At 35.9% G+C, this 17,500-nt stretch overlaps 1 protein-coding gene across 18 annotated transcripts in view; it reads left to right on the forward strand.

Annotated features, from left to right (window-relative positions):
- Positions 1–17,500, forward strand: part of LOC106880009 (soluble guanylate cyclase 88E) — a 298,134-nt gene that overhangs the window by 272,369 nt on the left and 8,265 nt on the right. For 14 of the 18 annotated variants that reach the window (XM_089359439.1, XM_089359429.1, XM_089359427.1 and 11 more), the window contains 2 exons: positions 1,668–1,777; positions 6,307–6,396. In XM_089359439.1, the coding sequence (XP_089215565.1) occupies positions 1,668–1,777; positions 6,307–6,396 (200 nt within the window). Of the gene's footprint in view, positions 1–1,667; positions 1,778–6,306; positions 6,397–12,397; positions 12,471–14,953; positions 15,449–17,500 lie in introns of all 18 variants that reach the window. The other 4 variants (XR_016243587.1, XR_016243586.1, XM_089359441.1 and 1 more) reach the window with 2 other exon arrangements.

Here is a 17,500-nt window from a genome sequence, read left to right on the forward strand (position 1 = left end):
CACAGAGGACTCTAGCAACCAGTATATATAGACTGACACATAATATTTATCGATAATATTTATAATTCGAAGCAAAAATAGATCAAGCAATCATATACTGCATTATCTGTTTACTGTAGCAAAATAGAATAGTATAATGTGGTATCTTTTCTTAGATATAAAATATAGTTAAGAAATCTAGTCAATAGGCTTAACTCTGCTATAACTCTGCAGTGTTAATATTTATTTTAGCCATTGTAATATGATGATAGTTTAATCCAGTTCAAAAATTAAGTAAAACTAAACTGAATACTATAAGCCATAAAAAACATCAGCCCACCACTCACTATACACTCCTCTGCCAGAAATCACGTATCCTCAACTACTTCCATACCATTAACTATTCACTATATTGGTTCAAGAGATTCATGCATATTTTTATTTCCAAACTATTCTTTTCTTCTCTTCTCCTTCCCTGTGCCTTGACTAGCAACAACTGTCCAAAACGCTGATATTACTCCTTTCCTTTCATACATTTTACGGATATTTATGTTCTTTTCTTTTTCTTTTCCTTTTTTTAACACATAAATTGTCTTTTAAACATGCAGTGACACCTCGTTTTTTCAGTTCTCAAAATCAACTTACACCATACATCTACAATACCTTCAAGTATCTTTACCTTTAGAATATTCCAGCCTCAGGGCAATTAAAACCCCACACATCTTTATGCAAAAATTCTTTACCATTTCAGATACCCATACATTTTAAATCCTGACTATAAGACAATAAACCTGAAATAGATAAAACAGCCTTAACTTGAAGTAATCTTCAGCCTGAAGAAGTTCATGTGACAGTTTTCATATAATAGATGGCTCTTTCAGAGTTTATTGATATTAAATCAAATAAACTCTTACAGAAAGTATTGCTACCATCTGACACCTGCTAACAATATCCATTTATCTAGTTCTTCTCATCTGCACACATTGAGTACTCAAACTGCTTTAAACCCTTCTCAGATAAGAAATAACAGAAGATTGTAATTTTTGCAACAGACTTCTTATGATACCAGGTTTAGATTCGGTAAACTTTGAAGGAGTCTTTTTTTTTTTTAAATAACAAGAACTTGGTGAAATGCAGCAAGGTAATAATAGCATGTTACCCTTGCTTTGCTTTCCAGTCTTTTGGTCCGTTTCTATGATGACCATAGACAAAGTAACCAAGTTCGATGCGTCATAGCTATGCCGCTTAAGATTAACAGAAAATGGTAAGCAATAGCAGGCGGCGAGCTGGCAGAACCGTTAGCGCGCCGGGCGAGATGCTCTGCGGTATTTCGTCTGCCGTTACGTTCTGAGTTCAAATTCCGCCGAGGTCGACTTTACCTTTTATCCTTTCGGGGTCGATAAATTAAGTACCAGTTACGCACTGGGGTCGATGTAATCGACTTAATCCCTTTTTCTGTCCTTGTTTGTCCCCTCTGTGTTTAGCCCCTTGTGGGCAATAAAGAAATAAGAAAACAGTAAGCAATCCAACTCAAAATTTTGGCTTAATGCGTTGCATACGTTTCGTGCGTGTGTGTACTTTGTATTTATCTGGGTCAAGGATAGAGATCTTTGCGTTCTTCTATTGATTCTGATATTACTGAAAATTTCTGAATCTACACCAACTGATGGTTCTTATTTTCTTTTCAGGTATTCATACAGGACCCTGTGTAGCAGGGGTTGTCGGTGTGAAGATGCCACGGTATTGCCTCTTTGGAGACACAGTGAATACAGCCGCGCGGATGGAAACAAACGGAGAGGTTGTACACTCTATGTATATAATTGTTTTCATATAGGGACGTATGTACGCATTCAGAGTAATACGGTACAAGTGAGAAAGAGGGAGAGAGAGAGAGAGAGAGAGAGAGAGAGAGAGAAAGTCAGAAAGTTAAAAATAAAAAGTGGAGAATGGAAAATATAAACATAATTAGGCCAATCAAAAGAGTCATTTTTCCCTTGCGGGATGCGGCAGAAAGGTTGCCCCGATTTCAAAGGTTAATAAAAATTAAAAAAACACATAAAGAGACAAGAAAAAACGATGCTCTACACTCCAGGCCATAGTGGGTACTACCTGAAACAGAAAAGAAAAATGGCATTTAATGAACTTCTTAGAAATGCAAAAGTTTTTCATACATCTTCATGTGTTTGTTTTATGTTAACCTTTGAAATCGGGGCGACCTTTCTGTCGCACCTTGTATATGCCGACAGGAAGGGCATTCGACCATAAAAAATCTGCGTCAACGAATTTCGACAGGCAAAATGAAAAGGTGGACATTAAAACAATGAAAATGATGATGATGATGATGATGATGATGATATATATGTGTGTGTGCGTGTTTGTGTGAATGTATATGTTATAAATCGCTGCCAAAATCTCCTTCTAATCTTATTCTATCATTTTTATGGAAGGGCACATTGAGTAAGGTAGTTTCATATCGACTATAGTGAAAGCGTGTGGCTTAGTGGTTAGGAGTACTCGACTCACGATCCTATGATCGTGATTTCGATTCTTGGTGGTGCGTTGTCTCCTTGAACAAGACACTTTATTTCACTTTGCTCCAGTCCACTCAGCTGGCAAAAATGAGTAGTATCTGTATTTCAAAGGACCAGCCTTGTCACATTCTGTGTCATGTTTAATCTCCCTGAGAACTACGTTAAGGGCACGCGTGTCTGTGGAATGCTCAGCCACTTGCACGCTCAGAGCTGACCAGGAGCTTTTCTGATCTAGACAAAATGGTCAGTAAGCAAGCAACCGAGAAGTCAGGCATTCGTACCTTGTCACTCACCGACACTCTGTTGGGGACCTTGTAGACAAATCACTTCACCTAACGGCTTGCGACGTCACTGGTGCCAAGCTGTATCGGCCTTTGCCTTTCCCTTGGCGTGGGGAGAGCTGGCTGGTATGCATGGGCGAATGCTGGTCTTCCATAAACAACCTTACCCGGACTTGTGCCTCGGAGGGGAACTGTCTAGGTGCAATCCTATGGTCATTCATGACCGATGGGGGCGGGGTCTTTACCCTTTAGTTTGTGGTGGTGAGTCCAACATTTTTCAGAATTTGTTCACTTGGCCTAGATAAGACTTTACCTTCACCATCAACCCTGGACATTACCGTCTCGAGTGCTAGGACTCATATAAACGGTTACCCAGTCTCCATGGCTTATAAACCGATATCACCAATATCCCCACTGGATGGGACGCCAGTCCGTCGTGCGGTTACTCATTTTCAACTGAGTGACCTGGACGAACCCATGATCTCGCGACCGAAAGTGCAACTTTCTAACCACAACGCCATGTGCCTTCACCTAGATAAGACTATCTCATGTAAATTTCTTCTATGATGCCTTTACTTCTCAGTTGTTGTTGCTGTCGTTGTCATTGTTGTTGTTGCTGCTGTTTAGTCTGAAGCCAGTAACGAAATAAAAGACAAGCGAAAAGATCAAGCATCTCACAGACAAGTTAAAAGTGCAGATATTGTGATGTTCGTATTCATTCCCTGATTGCATTGTCGGATATAGATAAACTTGCGTCAACTGAGAATCGGAATCTAATTTCGTCTTTTACGCGACAAAGAATCTTGCCTTTCGGCGACTATAATATTTTGATTGTGTATCCGTATCAATGCAATATGTAATTATTTCTGTGTGTCTTTGTATGTTTGTATAACACTTGTCGTAGAAGTAGTTTTGAAAGCACACGCACACGCGCACACACAGATATGAATGTGTATACATACATACATACATATATATATATATATATATATATATATATATATATATATATATATATGTATGTATGTATGTATATGTGTATATATATATGTATATATGTATGTATGTATGTATGTATATGTATATATATTTATGTATATGTATGTATATATATATATATATATATATATATGTATGTATGTATATGTATATATATTTGTGTATATGTATGTATAGATATGTATATACGTATATATATATATATATATATATATATATATATATATATATATATATATATATATATATATGTATATATATATATATATATTAATTAAAATCAGTTGCTAACAATGAGCTGCTTCATTTTAAGTCTTTCTGCCTTGCATTTCATAAGTTTCTCTCTACGTGTTTACAAAAACATATTTCTTTTTGTTCGGTTTTTTTTTTTTTTTCAGTCTTGTTTTTAAATTTGTAATTTTTTTTCTTTTTACTGAGAAACAGCTATATCCTTGTAGTTATTCCTTTACAAAATAATACAACGTAGGTATTTTCTTTAAAACAAAATTACACCGCAGATATAAATATAAAGTCAGGTCTCTAGTGTTTTTCTTTTATAAAATAGCATGAAATTAGATAACTTCCAGGACAGGAAATATAATTTATTTGAAGAATTTTTGGTTAGCGTTCGCTTCGTTTGCTTTGAAGTTTAAATAAATTAACTAATAAAGGTATCTAGCTCTGTCTTAAAATGTTATACAAGATAGGAGTTATACAATATTTGTATTATATGCATGTGTATGCGTGTATTGTATATATGTGTGTGTATGCATGTTATAAATGAAGACAAAAATAACACAGAAGACAAAATAAAAGCAAAGCGTAGTAATTAGTTTAACGCGCAATCGAAGATCAAGAAAGTGTACGTGTCTTTGACTTTTCGAGCATAAGCTCTTCTTCAGACGGTGAGACAGATACAAGGAAGTGTAAGAGGAAACGAACCAAAAAAGTGAATGTTGTTTTATGTCAAATCATGCTTACACACAAACATACACATACACACACACACATCCATATATATATATATATATATATATATATATATATATATATATATATATATATATATAGCTACCCCAGAGTTTGCACGAGTGGACTTTAGTACAGCTTTTTTTTATATTTTACAAATACAAAATTACTAGTTTGTATTTCTGTTTCGGTCTTTCGTTCTCTCTTCCATTTCTTTTCATTTCATTTCCTCGAAACTGAGGTAGATCTCACCCTAAACTAACACTTAATTTAAACTTTTCCTAAATATTTTGATTAAATCTTCAGAGTTTCAATAATAGCTCTCAGTGTAAAGAAAGTCAGTTTCTCTTAGAAGTGTTAATTAATATATTATATGTATCTGGGCTGTAAGATAGATGAGGGAACCCCTGACACGCCTAGTTTTCCGATTAACTGGTTTATTTTCAAAGATGTGTGCGACCGTGCGTTATTATTGGGAATGTAGATGGTTTTCAGATTACTGTTCGGTCTCTTCCTCTTAATGGTTTCTCTAAGCTTTTTCACTCGTTTATCACGTTCAAGAAACTCAATTTGACTAACGACCCGAAAGAATGGTCACCATAGTTTTGTGTGCTGGTCGTTGGGTCTAGAATTTCTCAGGCCCTGGAAAAGTGGTGTGACGCGATTTCATGAATTGAGGCTTCTTTTCTAGATCATAAATTTATGCCCATATTTCATCCTCTGTCATCAATATATATTTATAAATATGTGTGCATCTGTATATGTGTGTCTGTGTGTGTGTATCTATCTATCTATCTATCTATCGATCGATCGATCGATCGATAGATAGATAGATAGATAGATAGATAGATAGATAGATATAGAGCGAGTGAAACGGAGAGAGAGAGAGAGGCGTGTGTTTGCATACATGTATGTTAAGAGAGAAAACGAGAGATTATGTTAAATATTAATCATCAAGAATACCAAGAAATCCATTGCTGATTGCTTAATCCCGCCAAAAATTTCTTATAATTTAGTGTGTTAGCATTAGGTTTAACCAGACAGAAATCGGTTTATTTTAATTAACTGCGGTTTGATTTAGAACCACAAGACAACAGTAGGTCACAGTTACAACCTCCTTCTACGTCATACCTTAAACCCGTTTCGTTTCTCCATCTATTATTTAACGTTTTACCATTTCCATTTCCCCACCTCCTCTTCGCTAATTAGAGCTGAGTGCATGGGTCGGGACAGAATTAACTCTTTAAATTACTTAACTAATAATATAACACACTTTACAGCTCGAAGTTTTTAATATCTTATTCTCTATGTAAAAGCTTTGTTCTTGCGAACGAACACGCAAGAATCTACGTGTGTGCTTATTTGTGTATGTGTATATGTATATGTGTGCGTGCGTGCGTATATGTATGTGTATATGTGTGTGCATGTATATGCGTGTGCATGTATAGGCGCGTGCATGTGTGTATGTGTGCGTGTGTGTATATACATATACGTATATATATGCTGTATACAGTTATACTATAATATCGATGATATTTGTCTTGCAGGCAATGAAAATACATATTAGTGAGAGTACAATGAAGGCTGTGCCGCCAAACATGTTTGAAATGACAGAAAGAGGAGAAATTGACGTGAAAGTAAGTATAGTCGCCAGGGTGAACTGGTATTTTGTTACAGTAATGCATTTCAGTGTACAGTTCAGAGCGGATCGGAAACCGGTCCGCACAACTACTTTAGCAATATTACTGAGCTCATTATCTCCATTCAAATGAATTTAAGTGAAAATGAAAACCATATTTGTAATTTGAGAAACAGTAGAACCATTCCTTGCTCAGGTGAAGCATCGGAAATGAACGAAACCATAAATTCTCTGCTCACTGCTGCCATCTTTGACGTCACCTCACTAATGATTCAAAATGGACGCTTAGCCAACGCATTTCGTCATGAAAAATGCACCTTCGATCGACGCAGATGAAGTTTTTAACGAACGCCAGCACACTTTTACTATATTCTCTCTCCTTCCATATCATATAACTGTAAGTTATTTAGAGTTTTTTTTTTTGTTTTTGTTTTTTTATTTTATGGAAAATTCATCCCATGAATCATGCTATATCTGGTTCAATCTCTGGGTTGAATTATATATACTACTGTATTTTTTTTTTTTTTTTTTTTTTTTTTTTTTTAGCTTTTCTTTCTTTACTGAAACGATTGTTACATTTACTTGTAAGTTGATTCATCATCGTGTTTGGTTTTAGTCACTGCAAAAAAATTATTGCTTATCGTAAAATTATTTTCATAGATTGGCTTATGCCCACGAATGTTAGGAGAAGGTATGTTGTTACTTTAACCAACACTAGTATTTGACAGGTACTAGTAATGGTATATATATTATTCACCCTGGAGGAATCAAGGACAAAGTCGACTTTGAAGAAGCAGAATTTTAGCAAGAGAACTGACGAGAGGCCTTAGAAAAATGCGAGAGAATGTTATATCAACTTGCATAAATAAAAAAAACTGCTAAAGACAACAAAATATCCGTCCAAGAGAATATGAGATGTTAATACTGAGACCTAAAATTATCATCACATTGCATTCTGGAGGAAGCCTCGAAACCGCCCATCTATGAAGTTTCTAAAATCTCATATCAAAAGCTGGAGCAGTTTAATTCTTAAGACCAAAACAATCTTTAAGTTGCATACCAAGGAACTTAAAAAGGTTAAAGATTCATTATTTTATTATATTTGTCTCAGCACGGATATGCCTGCACACGTTCTAACTCACTTGCAGTTTATCCTTATTAATAAAATGGTTCGTCGGCTCTAATCTAAACCTTAAGATCCGAGATTTGTCAGCCAACTGTTGTTGTTGGCATTCCGTTGCTTACGACGTCGAGGGTTCCAGTTTATCCGATCAACGGAACAGCCTGCTCGTGAAATTAACGTGCAAGTGGCTGAGCACTCCACAGACACTCACAATGCCCGGTTTGGGAATTGAAACCGCGATCCTATGATCGCGAGTCCGCTGCCCTAACCACTGAGCCATTGCGCCTCCTCTTCGTTGTTATATATCACTTAATACACGCACACAAACACATACACATATACACTCATAAGTATACGTGTATACTGTGAATATACATATGTAATATTATATTACTGTGAATACAACAGTTAATATATCACTTATTATAAACCTCGTATTTCTGCTTTACCACAGCATGACAAACACCCGTTCCTTACAATTAAATCTACTTGCAATCACGGGTGTCCGCAAGCATCGACTGTGAGATAGCAACGTATCACAATAAGATGATATCAATTCATGATATCAACCGGTCTCGCATGAAAACAGCAATAGAAGTATAGAATAAAGAACTAATAATAAATGACAAAAGAATCTAAATTATATAATTAAATATATTAGCTTAAGGCAATTTCAGATGAGAAGATGACAATGCGAAGTAATGAGTAGCGTTTTATTAACGTCATTTCCACGGAACTAGAATATGCATATTAGAGAAAGACTAGATAGATAGATAGATAGATAGATAGATAGATATACACATATATATATTATATACACACCTACACCCAAAAATATGTGCATGTATGCATGTGAGTATAGGGGTGGGGTGTATAAAGGCTTTTCAAAATGAATACCTTCGTTCTGACTCTGAGAATGTGGAGTGAATAGAGCAATGCTCATTACTTGGTATTGTTCTGTCCTCTCCACTGAAACAGCTGTAAGGTAATATATTTAATTATGTGATTCATGTTCTTTTGTCATTTTCAATTATTTATATATGTGTGTGTGTATGTGTGCGCGCGTGTGTTATATTATATTATATTTAGATTATGTATATGAAATGTGTGAATGTATATATATATATGTGTGTGTGTGTGTGTGTGTGTGTGTGTGTGTGTATTCGTTATTATGCTGAAAGACAAAATTGTTTCCATTTAAAAACAAATTAAATTGCCATAACAACAACAATAATGATAATAATACTAGAATAAGAATAATAACATTAATAATAATAATAGTACAATTTATTATAAAAACATTATTATTAAAACAATATTATCACAATAACAATGATATTTGTGCCAATAAAAGAAACCATTATTACAATTATAATAATACAAGGGGAAAAAAACAAAATTATGCTATAGAATTTATCAATGATCATCGTATAAGCAACACATGAAGATACCGAATAATACTTAAATCCTTTAATGAAATTTACTTTGTATATCGTTTCATCTCGTCTATACATTAATCGGTAGTAGGATTACCATCCGACTAAAGAAAATTCATTCAGCGAAAAGTCTGTTCGCTCATACGAAAACGATGGAACAAACAGATAGTATCTTTTATCTTTTTTGTGTGTTAGTCAGGGGACTGCGGCCATACTGGTGCACCGCCTTCAAACGTTTAGTCGAAAGAATCGACTTTTGTAGTTGTGTTTTAAATCTGGTACTCATTCTATCGATTTCTTTGCCCGAACCGCTAAGTTACGGGGACGTAAAGAAACCAACGCCGTTTGTCATGACGCGCGCACACACACACATACATATGTGTGTGTGTGTGTGTGTGTGTGTGTGTGTGTGTGTGTGAGAGAGAGAGAGAGGGCGCATAGCTTAGTGGTTAGGGCATTGCTGTCATGATCGCTAGATCGTGATTTCTATTCCTAGACCCTTCATCTCACCTTGCTCTGCGATCACTTCGACACCTGACACATGCTACACCATGCACCTGTTCAAACAATGTTGATTTGATGAAGAGAGCCAGCTAATGTGTGGCATGAACATTTGATCATTATAAACAAATCATCTGTGCAGGTCATTCGGTAGAAGCTGGACGCTCATATGTCATATTCGACGAGAGAGTCCGTCATATACATATATATATATATATATATATATATATATATATATATAGGGATGATGTTATTAAAATACCATCACGAGTGGCAAGCGAATTATCATATATACATACAGTAGAGGTAAGACGTTATCATTGTTCACTGATATTTTTTCCTATCATGTCTGCAATAGATTTGTGACTATTCGGTGGTACAGAAGCATTTTTGACTTCTATTTTTTTAGCGATGTAGGTACTCATGCAGTGCCCTTGTGTATATATGTACATATCTAATATTGTTTGTATGTATATATATATATATATATATATATATATATATATATATATAACATGACGTGTATGTGTCTTTTCGACATGATATGGTTGTCCAGATATATTTTGATACTAAGAGAGACTAATAACAATATTTTGCTGTTAGTCCATTCTTTTTTCAGTGCCTTTTTGCAAACATGACAATAACAGAAACAAACTCGGTTGCCATCAATAGAAAAAGTATTAATATTATTGTGAGTTTAAACCTACATGGTCGCTTTCCACTGTGTACTTACTTGTGAATTGACAAGATGTTTACTCCTAATAAATCATAAAAGCCGCCATAACACTTTTTGAAAGCTGAAAACCAAACAACATTTCCTATCATATTTATCTTCCACAAATTCATTATTTCTTTATTTCACGTTCTCTTACTCTCTTTCTTTTTCTTAGCTATTTACTTTCATTCTTTTCATTCTTTCATTACCTTTCCCTCTTATATAAGAGGGAAAATATTGAAATTTCCATCTATCACTTTCTTACCTTTTCTTTTTTACTCTCAGTTGCTCTTCTCTCTTTTTTCTTTTCATCCCGCTTCTTCCTTGCTCTCTTCGATCTCTCTTTTTCTCTCTCTCTCCCTTTCTTTTTCCTTCATCTCTCTTTCCCTTTCTATCTGTTTTATGACGTGCCTTCCAAACAAACGCAAACATTATTACGTCATTTCAGAAGGGTGAAGCTACAACTTCTCCCAAGATGGCATTGTTTACTAAGAAATATATCACAGCGAGTCAAGTAAATATTTGATAGTCTCGGCAGACAAAGCAGCAAACTTGGTACCACGGAGAACGTCGAGGAAGATTCGCTAAAAAAGTCATCCCATTCTCGTGTGACTTATTTTTATATATATACAGAGAGAGAGAGAGAGAGAGAGAGAGAGAGAGAGATTGATAGATAGATAGATAGATAGATAGATAGATAAATGGAAGGATGAGCGGGTGGATGGATGGATGGATAGATAGACAGACATACATATAATTAAACAGAAAATATCTTAAATATCATTGTTTTCTTTATTATTATTTTTTCTGTTCATTTCAAGCATATGTGGCTCTTGTTCCTTCCTTATGGCCCGAGATGTATTGATGACGTTTCATGAACTGCATTTTTTTGAAAATAGGAGCTTAATGCAGAAGAAAATTGATCCCTAATTCCAGTGAGCGTGTGTTTGTGTGCAACCGGTGTTTGTTTGTTTACGTCCCCATAACTTAGCAGTTCTGGCCGACGTAATAAGTAGTTTAAAAAAACTATGGAATGTGGTATATCTGTTCGACTAAAAGCTTCAAGGTGATGCCACAGCATGGCTGCAGTCCAATGACTGATGCAAGTAAAAGATAAAAGACAAAAGATGTGTATACTCTGTGTGTGTGTGTGTGTGTGTGTGTGTGTCCGCACATACATGCGTTCTTACGTACGTACGTGTATCTATGCATATATATCTATAGGGACATATAATATTTAATTTTGTGTATATATCTGTATATGCACGCGCGTGTTTGTGTCGCTGCATCGATGTAATATTTTTTTAACCGTTTTGTTTCTGATGAAGAAAATTTATTGGGTTTTTTTCGTTTTTTTCATTTTCAGGTTATATTCTATAGCTAGCATCTTCTCTATATCAGAGACCAAGAAGAATTTCTAGTCACGCACAAAATAAAAGATATTTAGAAATCTTGACCCATTAAATATTACTCTACATTCATTTAGCCATTGATACGCTACAACTGAACAAAAATCTGCATGTCAATTGGATAGTAAATCTTTCAAGAGATAATCACGATATATTTAAATAAATCCCTGTTGATAGTGAAAGGAAATGCAAATCCAGATCAAATTTAGATATTTAGGACTTATACGTTCTACAGTTTGCAAAATGATAATCGAAACGGGTTTGAAAAGAAAATCCACATATTACTTACGAACGTGCGATTGCATAAATTGCATAAATTTAGTAATTCAGTAACATGCTTAATATCTGTGTCTTAAGTTTTGCACACAACTTATGTATGTGTGTGTGTATGTATGAATACATATAATATATACATACACATGTAATAACATTATATATATGCAAGTATATGATTATATGTGTGTGTGTGTGTGTGTGTGTGTGTGTGTGTGTGTGTGTGTGTATGATGTATATATATTTATAAAATATATTTACTTTTGGGAATTTCTAAATACATATAGATATATGCACACACATAAATATATATATATGAATATAGGCACGCACAATACATACGCATGCGCATACATATTTTGTATACTTGTGTCTGTTTGGCTGTGTTCAATAATGCCAAAGCTCTGTACTTCTGTCTATCGTGTACTTCCTTAGATCGATACGCTTGATCGATAATTTACATTCAATAAACTTCTGAATTCTAAACCATGCTAATTGTTTTATTAAGTCTAAACTCACCCTGTAATTTTCTCTGCTTGTAGGAAAAACCCCGGAAGACTTACTGGCTTTTAGGCTCCCTAAATTCTACGTAGTAAAAGGTTTTTACCTAGAAAGGTGCTATTCTGGATTTAATTAAATAAGATATTTTCGATTTTTTTTTAATCTTATAATCTAATACTTGCCTCTTGATGGATTGCTTTTGTTCTTTTTTAACATTTGTCCTGCTCATACTAACGTATTTATGTGCTTATGTTCGTGCATCGCTGTCTGAAGCGTGTTGTTGCCGTCGTGATCATGGTTGATGTTGTTGCCTGTGTTGCTAATGATATAAGGAATGGCAGTGTCGATGGTGGTAGCAGTGGGGTGCTGCTCCTGCTGCTATTTCCTGGTGAGTAAACCCGGTGTCTGGGCACAGATACACCGAATCCGGAATCTATCTTCAGACTGATGTTTTGTCCGTCCGTGTACCGTTCTTTTTGAAGTGGCATGATGTCCTACATTGTTGTCCCTTGGAACGTCTAGATTTTCCAACGTCAAAAGCTACTCGAAAATCTTGTTGAGGGAATGTTAGCAGCTAGATTAAACTTATTTCTAACACAGGCGCAAAGGCCTGTGATAATGGTTCTCAACCAGGGTCCATACGACCCCTGAGGTCCACATAAGATTTTGGGAGTGTCCATGCAAGAAAAATAGAAAATTGGAGATTCTCGGTATTTTAAGGGTTCATGAAAAAGATTCTGCTTAGATGTATTTATTGCAAGAAACAGTTAGGGGATATTAGGTCAAAATCCCCCGGCAGTCAATAGCCCCCAGTACATTGTTCTTTCTTAAATAAAAATATTTTAGGAAGGTGAAATTTTATTAAAAAAATTTCTTAATATTTATTAGTTGATATTTTTGTGAAAAATTTGTCCGGGTTGATTTTGTGATCGGGGGGCTTTGGCTTCGGGGGAATTTGTCCTTGGAGGGATTTTATCCTCGGCGGGATTTTGTTCTGATACCTTCTCAGAGAGCGCTATTGCAAACCTGCACAAGTGAGTGTGTAAAAGCAAGACAAGAATTTTGAAAGAAGCATCAATAAAACTACTTATTAAAAATCAAATGGCTATTTGGGGTCTACCAGAATAAAACAGTAATGAAAGGGGTCCATATGTAAAAAAAAAAAAAAAACTGTTGAGCACCATCGGCCAAAAATCTTCCTCTATTAACTTACATCGTTAGCATTTTTAAAGATTGTAATAAACGTTGGGTTGTATACTTCTCTGTTTACTATGTGTTTGAGGTTTGATTTTCTTACCCCCCACACTTACACAAAATTCTGTGTGAAGTTCGTTTCATCTCTCCTCTTTGCATGATTACTATACTGGCTAACCATAATAATGTTCAAAATAGGTGGTTGTTTTGGGTTTGTTCGTTTAGTTTTGTGTTTTTTGTTGGTTTGTTTGTTTGATTTTCCTGAGGGGTTTTTTTTTTGTTTTTTGTTTTTTGCCTTGATGCGATATACTAACAAGATCTCTTTCCCCTCTGCTCTTTACGGACACTTACCTTACTACTCTGTTTTGTTTCGATTCCTAATTGAAATCATTTTTTTTTAAACCTGTGATTCGACCGCATGCTCTCCTTTAGAAATTTTGCAGGCTAAGTGTGATGACTATATAAACATAATCTTTTTACTAAAATTTCGTGACATAGTCTTTAAGCCCGTCTCTGTTAATTTTCTCTCTCTCTCTCTCTCTCTCTCTCTCTCTCTCTCTCTCTCTCTCTCTTTCTTTCTTTCTTTCTCTCTCTCATTCTCTCGTGCTCTTCTCCTCTCTTATTCGCTCATGTTTTCAATCAATTTTTTTACGATTTACTTTGTGTTATATTTAGTATGTAGACTGTTAAATTATTTTAATAATGTAGCAATATTTATACGACAATGGAATCTAGCACCACCACCACCCCACTCAGCTCAAAACAATATCTAATTTATAGATCAGTGACTAGTTGTCACTTTGAAAACTATATATTTCGAACGGGAATTTGGCAGCGCTACCTCTAGCCGAACAATTATTCTGTGTCGATGAAGGGAGATAACCCGGAAATCGCGATACACAGATATTGTTTTGAGCTGAGTGGGGGTGCTAGATTCCCTTGTTCGAAAATATAAGGACACAGATCGTGTCGTATAGCCATCTGGAGACGATGTCTCCTGGGGCTAAATTACATCAATATTCGTCCTAAACCAGGACTGCCATGTTATGTTAGCAAAAATCTTTACTCCAAAGTACTGTTGCTAAATATCTCTCGTTGTGGGATTTAAAAATAGTAATTTTCTAATTATTATTATTATCGTTATTGTCGTTGTTGTTTTTTCTTGTTTTTTTGGGGGTTTTTTTGTTTGTTTTTTTATCATGAGCAGATATGTCTAATGAGTCTTTCGAAGAAATTGGAATATTACCCACCGTTTTAATTTATGTAAAATGTTTTGAAATTATGTTACCAACGACATGTTTTGGAATGTTTGTATGTCCACTCCATTTACTTTGAAGTAAAAAATAATATGTTTGTCTTTATACATTTTATATGTTTTATGTTTTGTAAATAATGTTTACTAGAAATCCAAAGTGGCATCTTATGGAGGAGTTCACAACAGTGCTGGTGGCACTAATGTAAACTGGTGCACTTAACTCACCGTACAAAAAGAAAATCTTTAATGAAGCGCACAGAAAATTCAGACATATATGCACTGTGGAGGACACAAGAAAGAACAGTATAGCCAAGCCAGAAATCTAGACTCATATCCATACACAATAAAGAACATACAAGAACAGTATAGAAAAATATAATTCAAACGATAACATTAGTAATGATCCTTTCTACTAAAGGCACAAGTCCTGAAATTTTGGGGAAGGGGACTAGTCGATTACATCGACCCCATTGTTTCACTGGTACGAAAGGAAGAAAGGCAAAGTTGACCTCGGCGGAATTTGATCCCAGAACCTAATCTTTTCTACTCTAGGCACAAGGCCCGAAATTTTGGAGGAGAGGGTCAGTCGATCGACCCCAGTACGCAACTGGTACTTAATTCATTGACCTCGAAAGGATGAAAGGTAAAGTCGGCCTCTTCAGAATTTGAACTCAGAACGTAACGTTAAGCATTTCGCCCGGCATGCTAACGATTCTTATTTCTTTATTACCCACAAGGCGCTAAACATAGAGGAGACAAACAAGGACAGACAAAGGGATTAAGTCGATTACATCGACACCAGTGCGTAACTGGTACTTTATTTATCGACCCCCGAAAGGATGAAAGGCAAAGTCGACCTCGGCAGAATTTGAACTCAGAACGTAACGGCAGACGAAACACCGCTAAGCATTTCGACCGGCGAGCTAACGATTCTGCCAGCTCGCTGCCTTAATAACGTTAGTAATGATAGAAGCTGCTTCGCAAGCCAAAGAAGACTCTTCATCTTAAGTTGACTCTCGGAAAAGAAAATGACATGGCAGAGCTTTGTCGCAAGGTGCAGTGCTTCTCTGCATTTCGAATGCGTTGAAGAACTGCCAAAAATATTAAGAGCTTTTATATGTTCACTAAAAAGTAGTTGAAAGAAGCTCTAGCCGATGTTTGGTGCTTTGTCGTTTCTATCGATCGGAGTAGGATCTAATGAAAACGTGTATCTGATCTTTGAGGCTGAAGATGAGATAAGGGAAATGGGAGAAATGGTGCGTCATAAACTCACTCATAAACTAGTGCCGAAATGCATGGGTCGATGCAACATAAGTATTAAGGCCAATGACTTCGGTTTAGACGATAAATCTTGGTGCCGAATGAACCGGTGGTGAGTGCTGAGGTAACACCAAATGATAGCAGATTTGGTTGGCTCTGCAATAAACATAGAAGCCCTGATGATCTTTGAAGACCACAAAGCTATTCATGAGCTGAGTTCAGTCGTGGGTGTTGAGAGAAAGAGGAAAAGATTACAAACGGGATACAGAAAACCCAACAAACCTATGACGAAAAGCGTTTGGGTCGTGACCATCCCGTCTCTGATATATGGTATACTATCGCCTTGGGTCGAGCAATATTTTATGAGTTGAACTTGGTATGCAGAAACTGTGTAAAAGCCCATTGTATACACATACGTGTCTGTGTGCGAGTGAAAGAGAGGGGGGAGATTATAAATTCCTTATGCAATTTTAAATTTGCATAAATTAATATTTTTGATATGGTAGAATTATTCTGTGAAAAGGTTCAGTGAGAGAATTTATTTCATTTTTAGATTGAAATATTTTTGATTGTTAATTTTCAACATATCCACCGCCATTATGCACACAAAGCTTGAAGCGATTCTGAAGTTGCAGAAATACGTTTTGAGGCTGAATTTTTAAAATCACATTCGTTATCCTATCCCGCAAGCCATCTCAACAAGTTTGGTCAAATAAATAGCTATATTTAAATGTTTCCGTTAAAAGTTGAAGTAAATATAATTTTTTTTTTCTATTTTCAAAAGCAATAGTTACCATATTTGATAGCATAAAAGACACATGCATATTAAACACACCCTTAATTTCAACAACGCATATTCTGGGAAAAAAATTATCAGTGCATTAAATTTTACGACTTCGGAATCTCTTACAACTCTTCTGGGCGGTTTCCTTGTTTAAATTGGTGAATGCTGCCGTAATCCTTGCCTTTAGTTCATCTTTAGTGTTACAAGAAGTTTTATTGGTCTCTCGCTCAACTGCGCCCCACACATAATAATCAAGGGGTTTCAGTCTGGGGAGTTAGGTGGCCAAATGTTAGGGGTGATGTGGTTGCAGAAATTGTCTAACCGCCATGACTGGGTTCTCCTGTTTGCGTGACATAGGCTCTTCCAGCAACCACCCTGCTGACCCAGGCACTTGATGTAGGCCTCCGTGCTGAGTCTGAGGTCGTGTGGGAAGATGAATGGAGGCATAACGTCGCCATCACTAGTGATCACTCCAAACACCATGATGCTTGACTGGACGTTTGATTTTTATCACTCTCGGTACATGTTTTGGGGGACACGGCAAGCCAACGGTTGTTCTGTGTGTTCACCATTTTGTGAAAAACCAAAGCATGTTCAGTTGGAGGGGATGCTTGAGTTTATTCAACAGCTTCGTAGTGCGGCCTTCCCTCT

This window comes from Octopus bimaculoides, chromosome 11 (genome assembly GCF_046866305.1).
Source record: "Octopus bimaculoides isolate indiv1 chromosome 11, ASM4686630v1, whole genome shotgun sequence".
Lineage (NCBI taxonomy): Eukaryota > Metazoa > Mollusca > Cephalopoda > Octopoda > Octopodidae > Octopus > Octopus bimaculoides.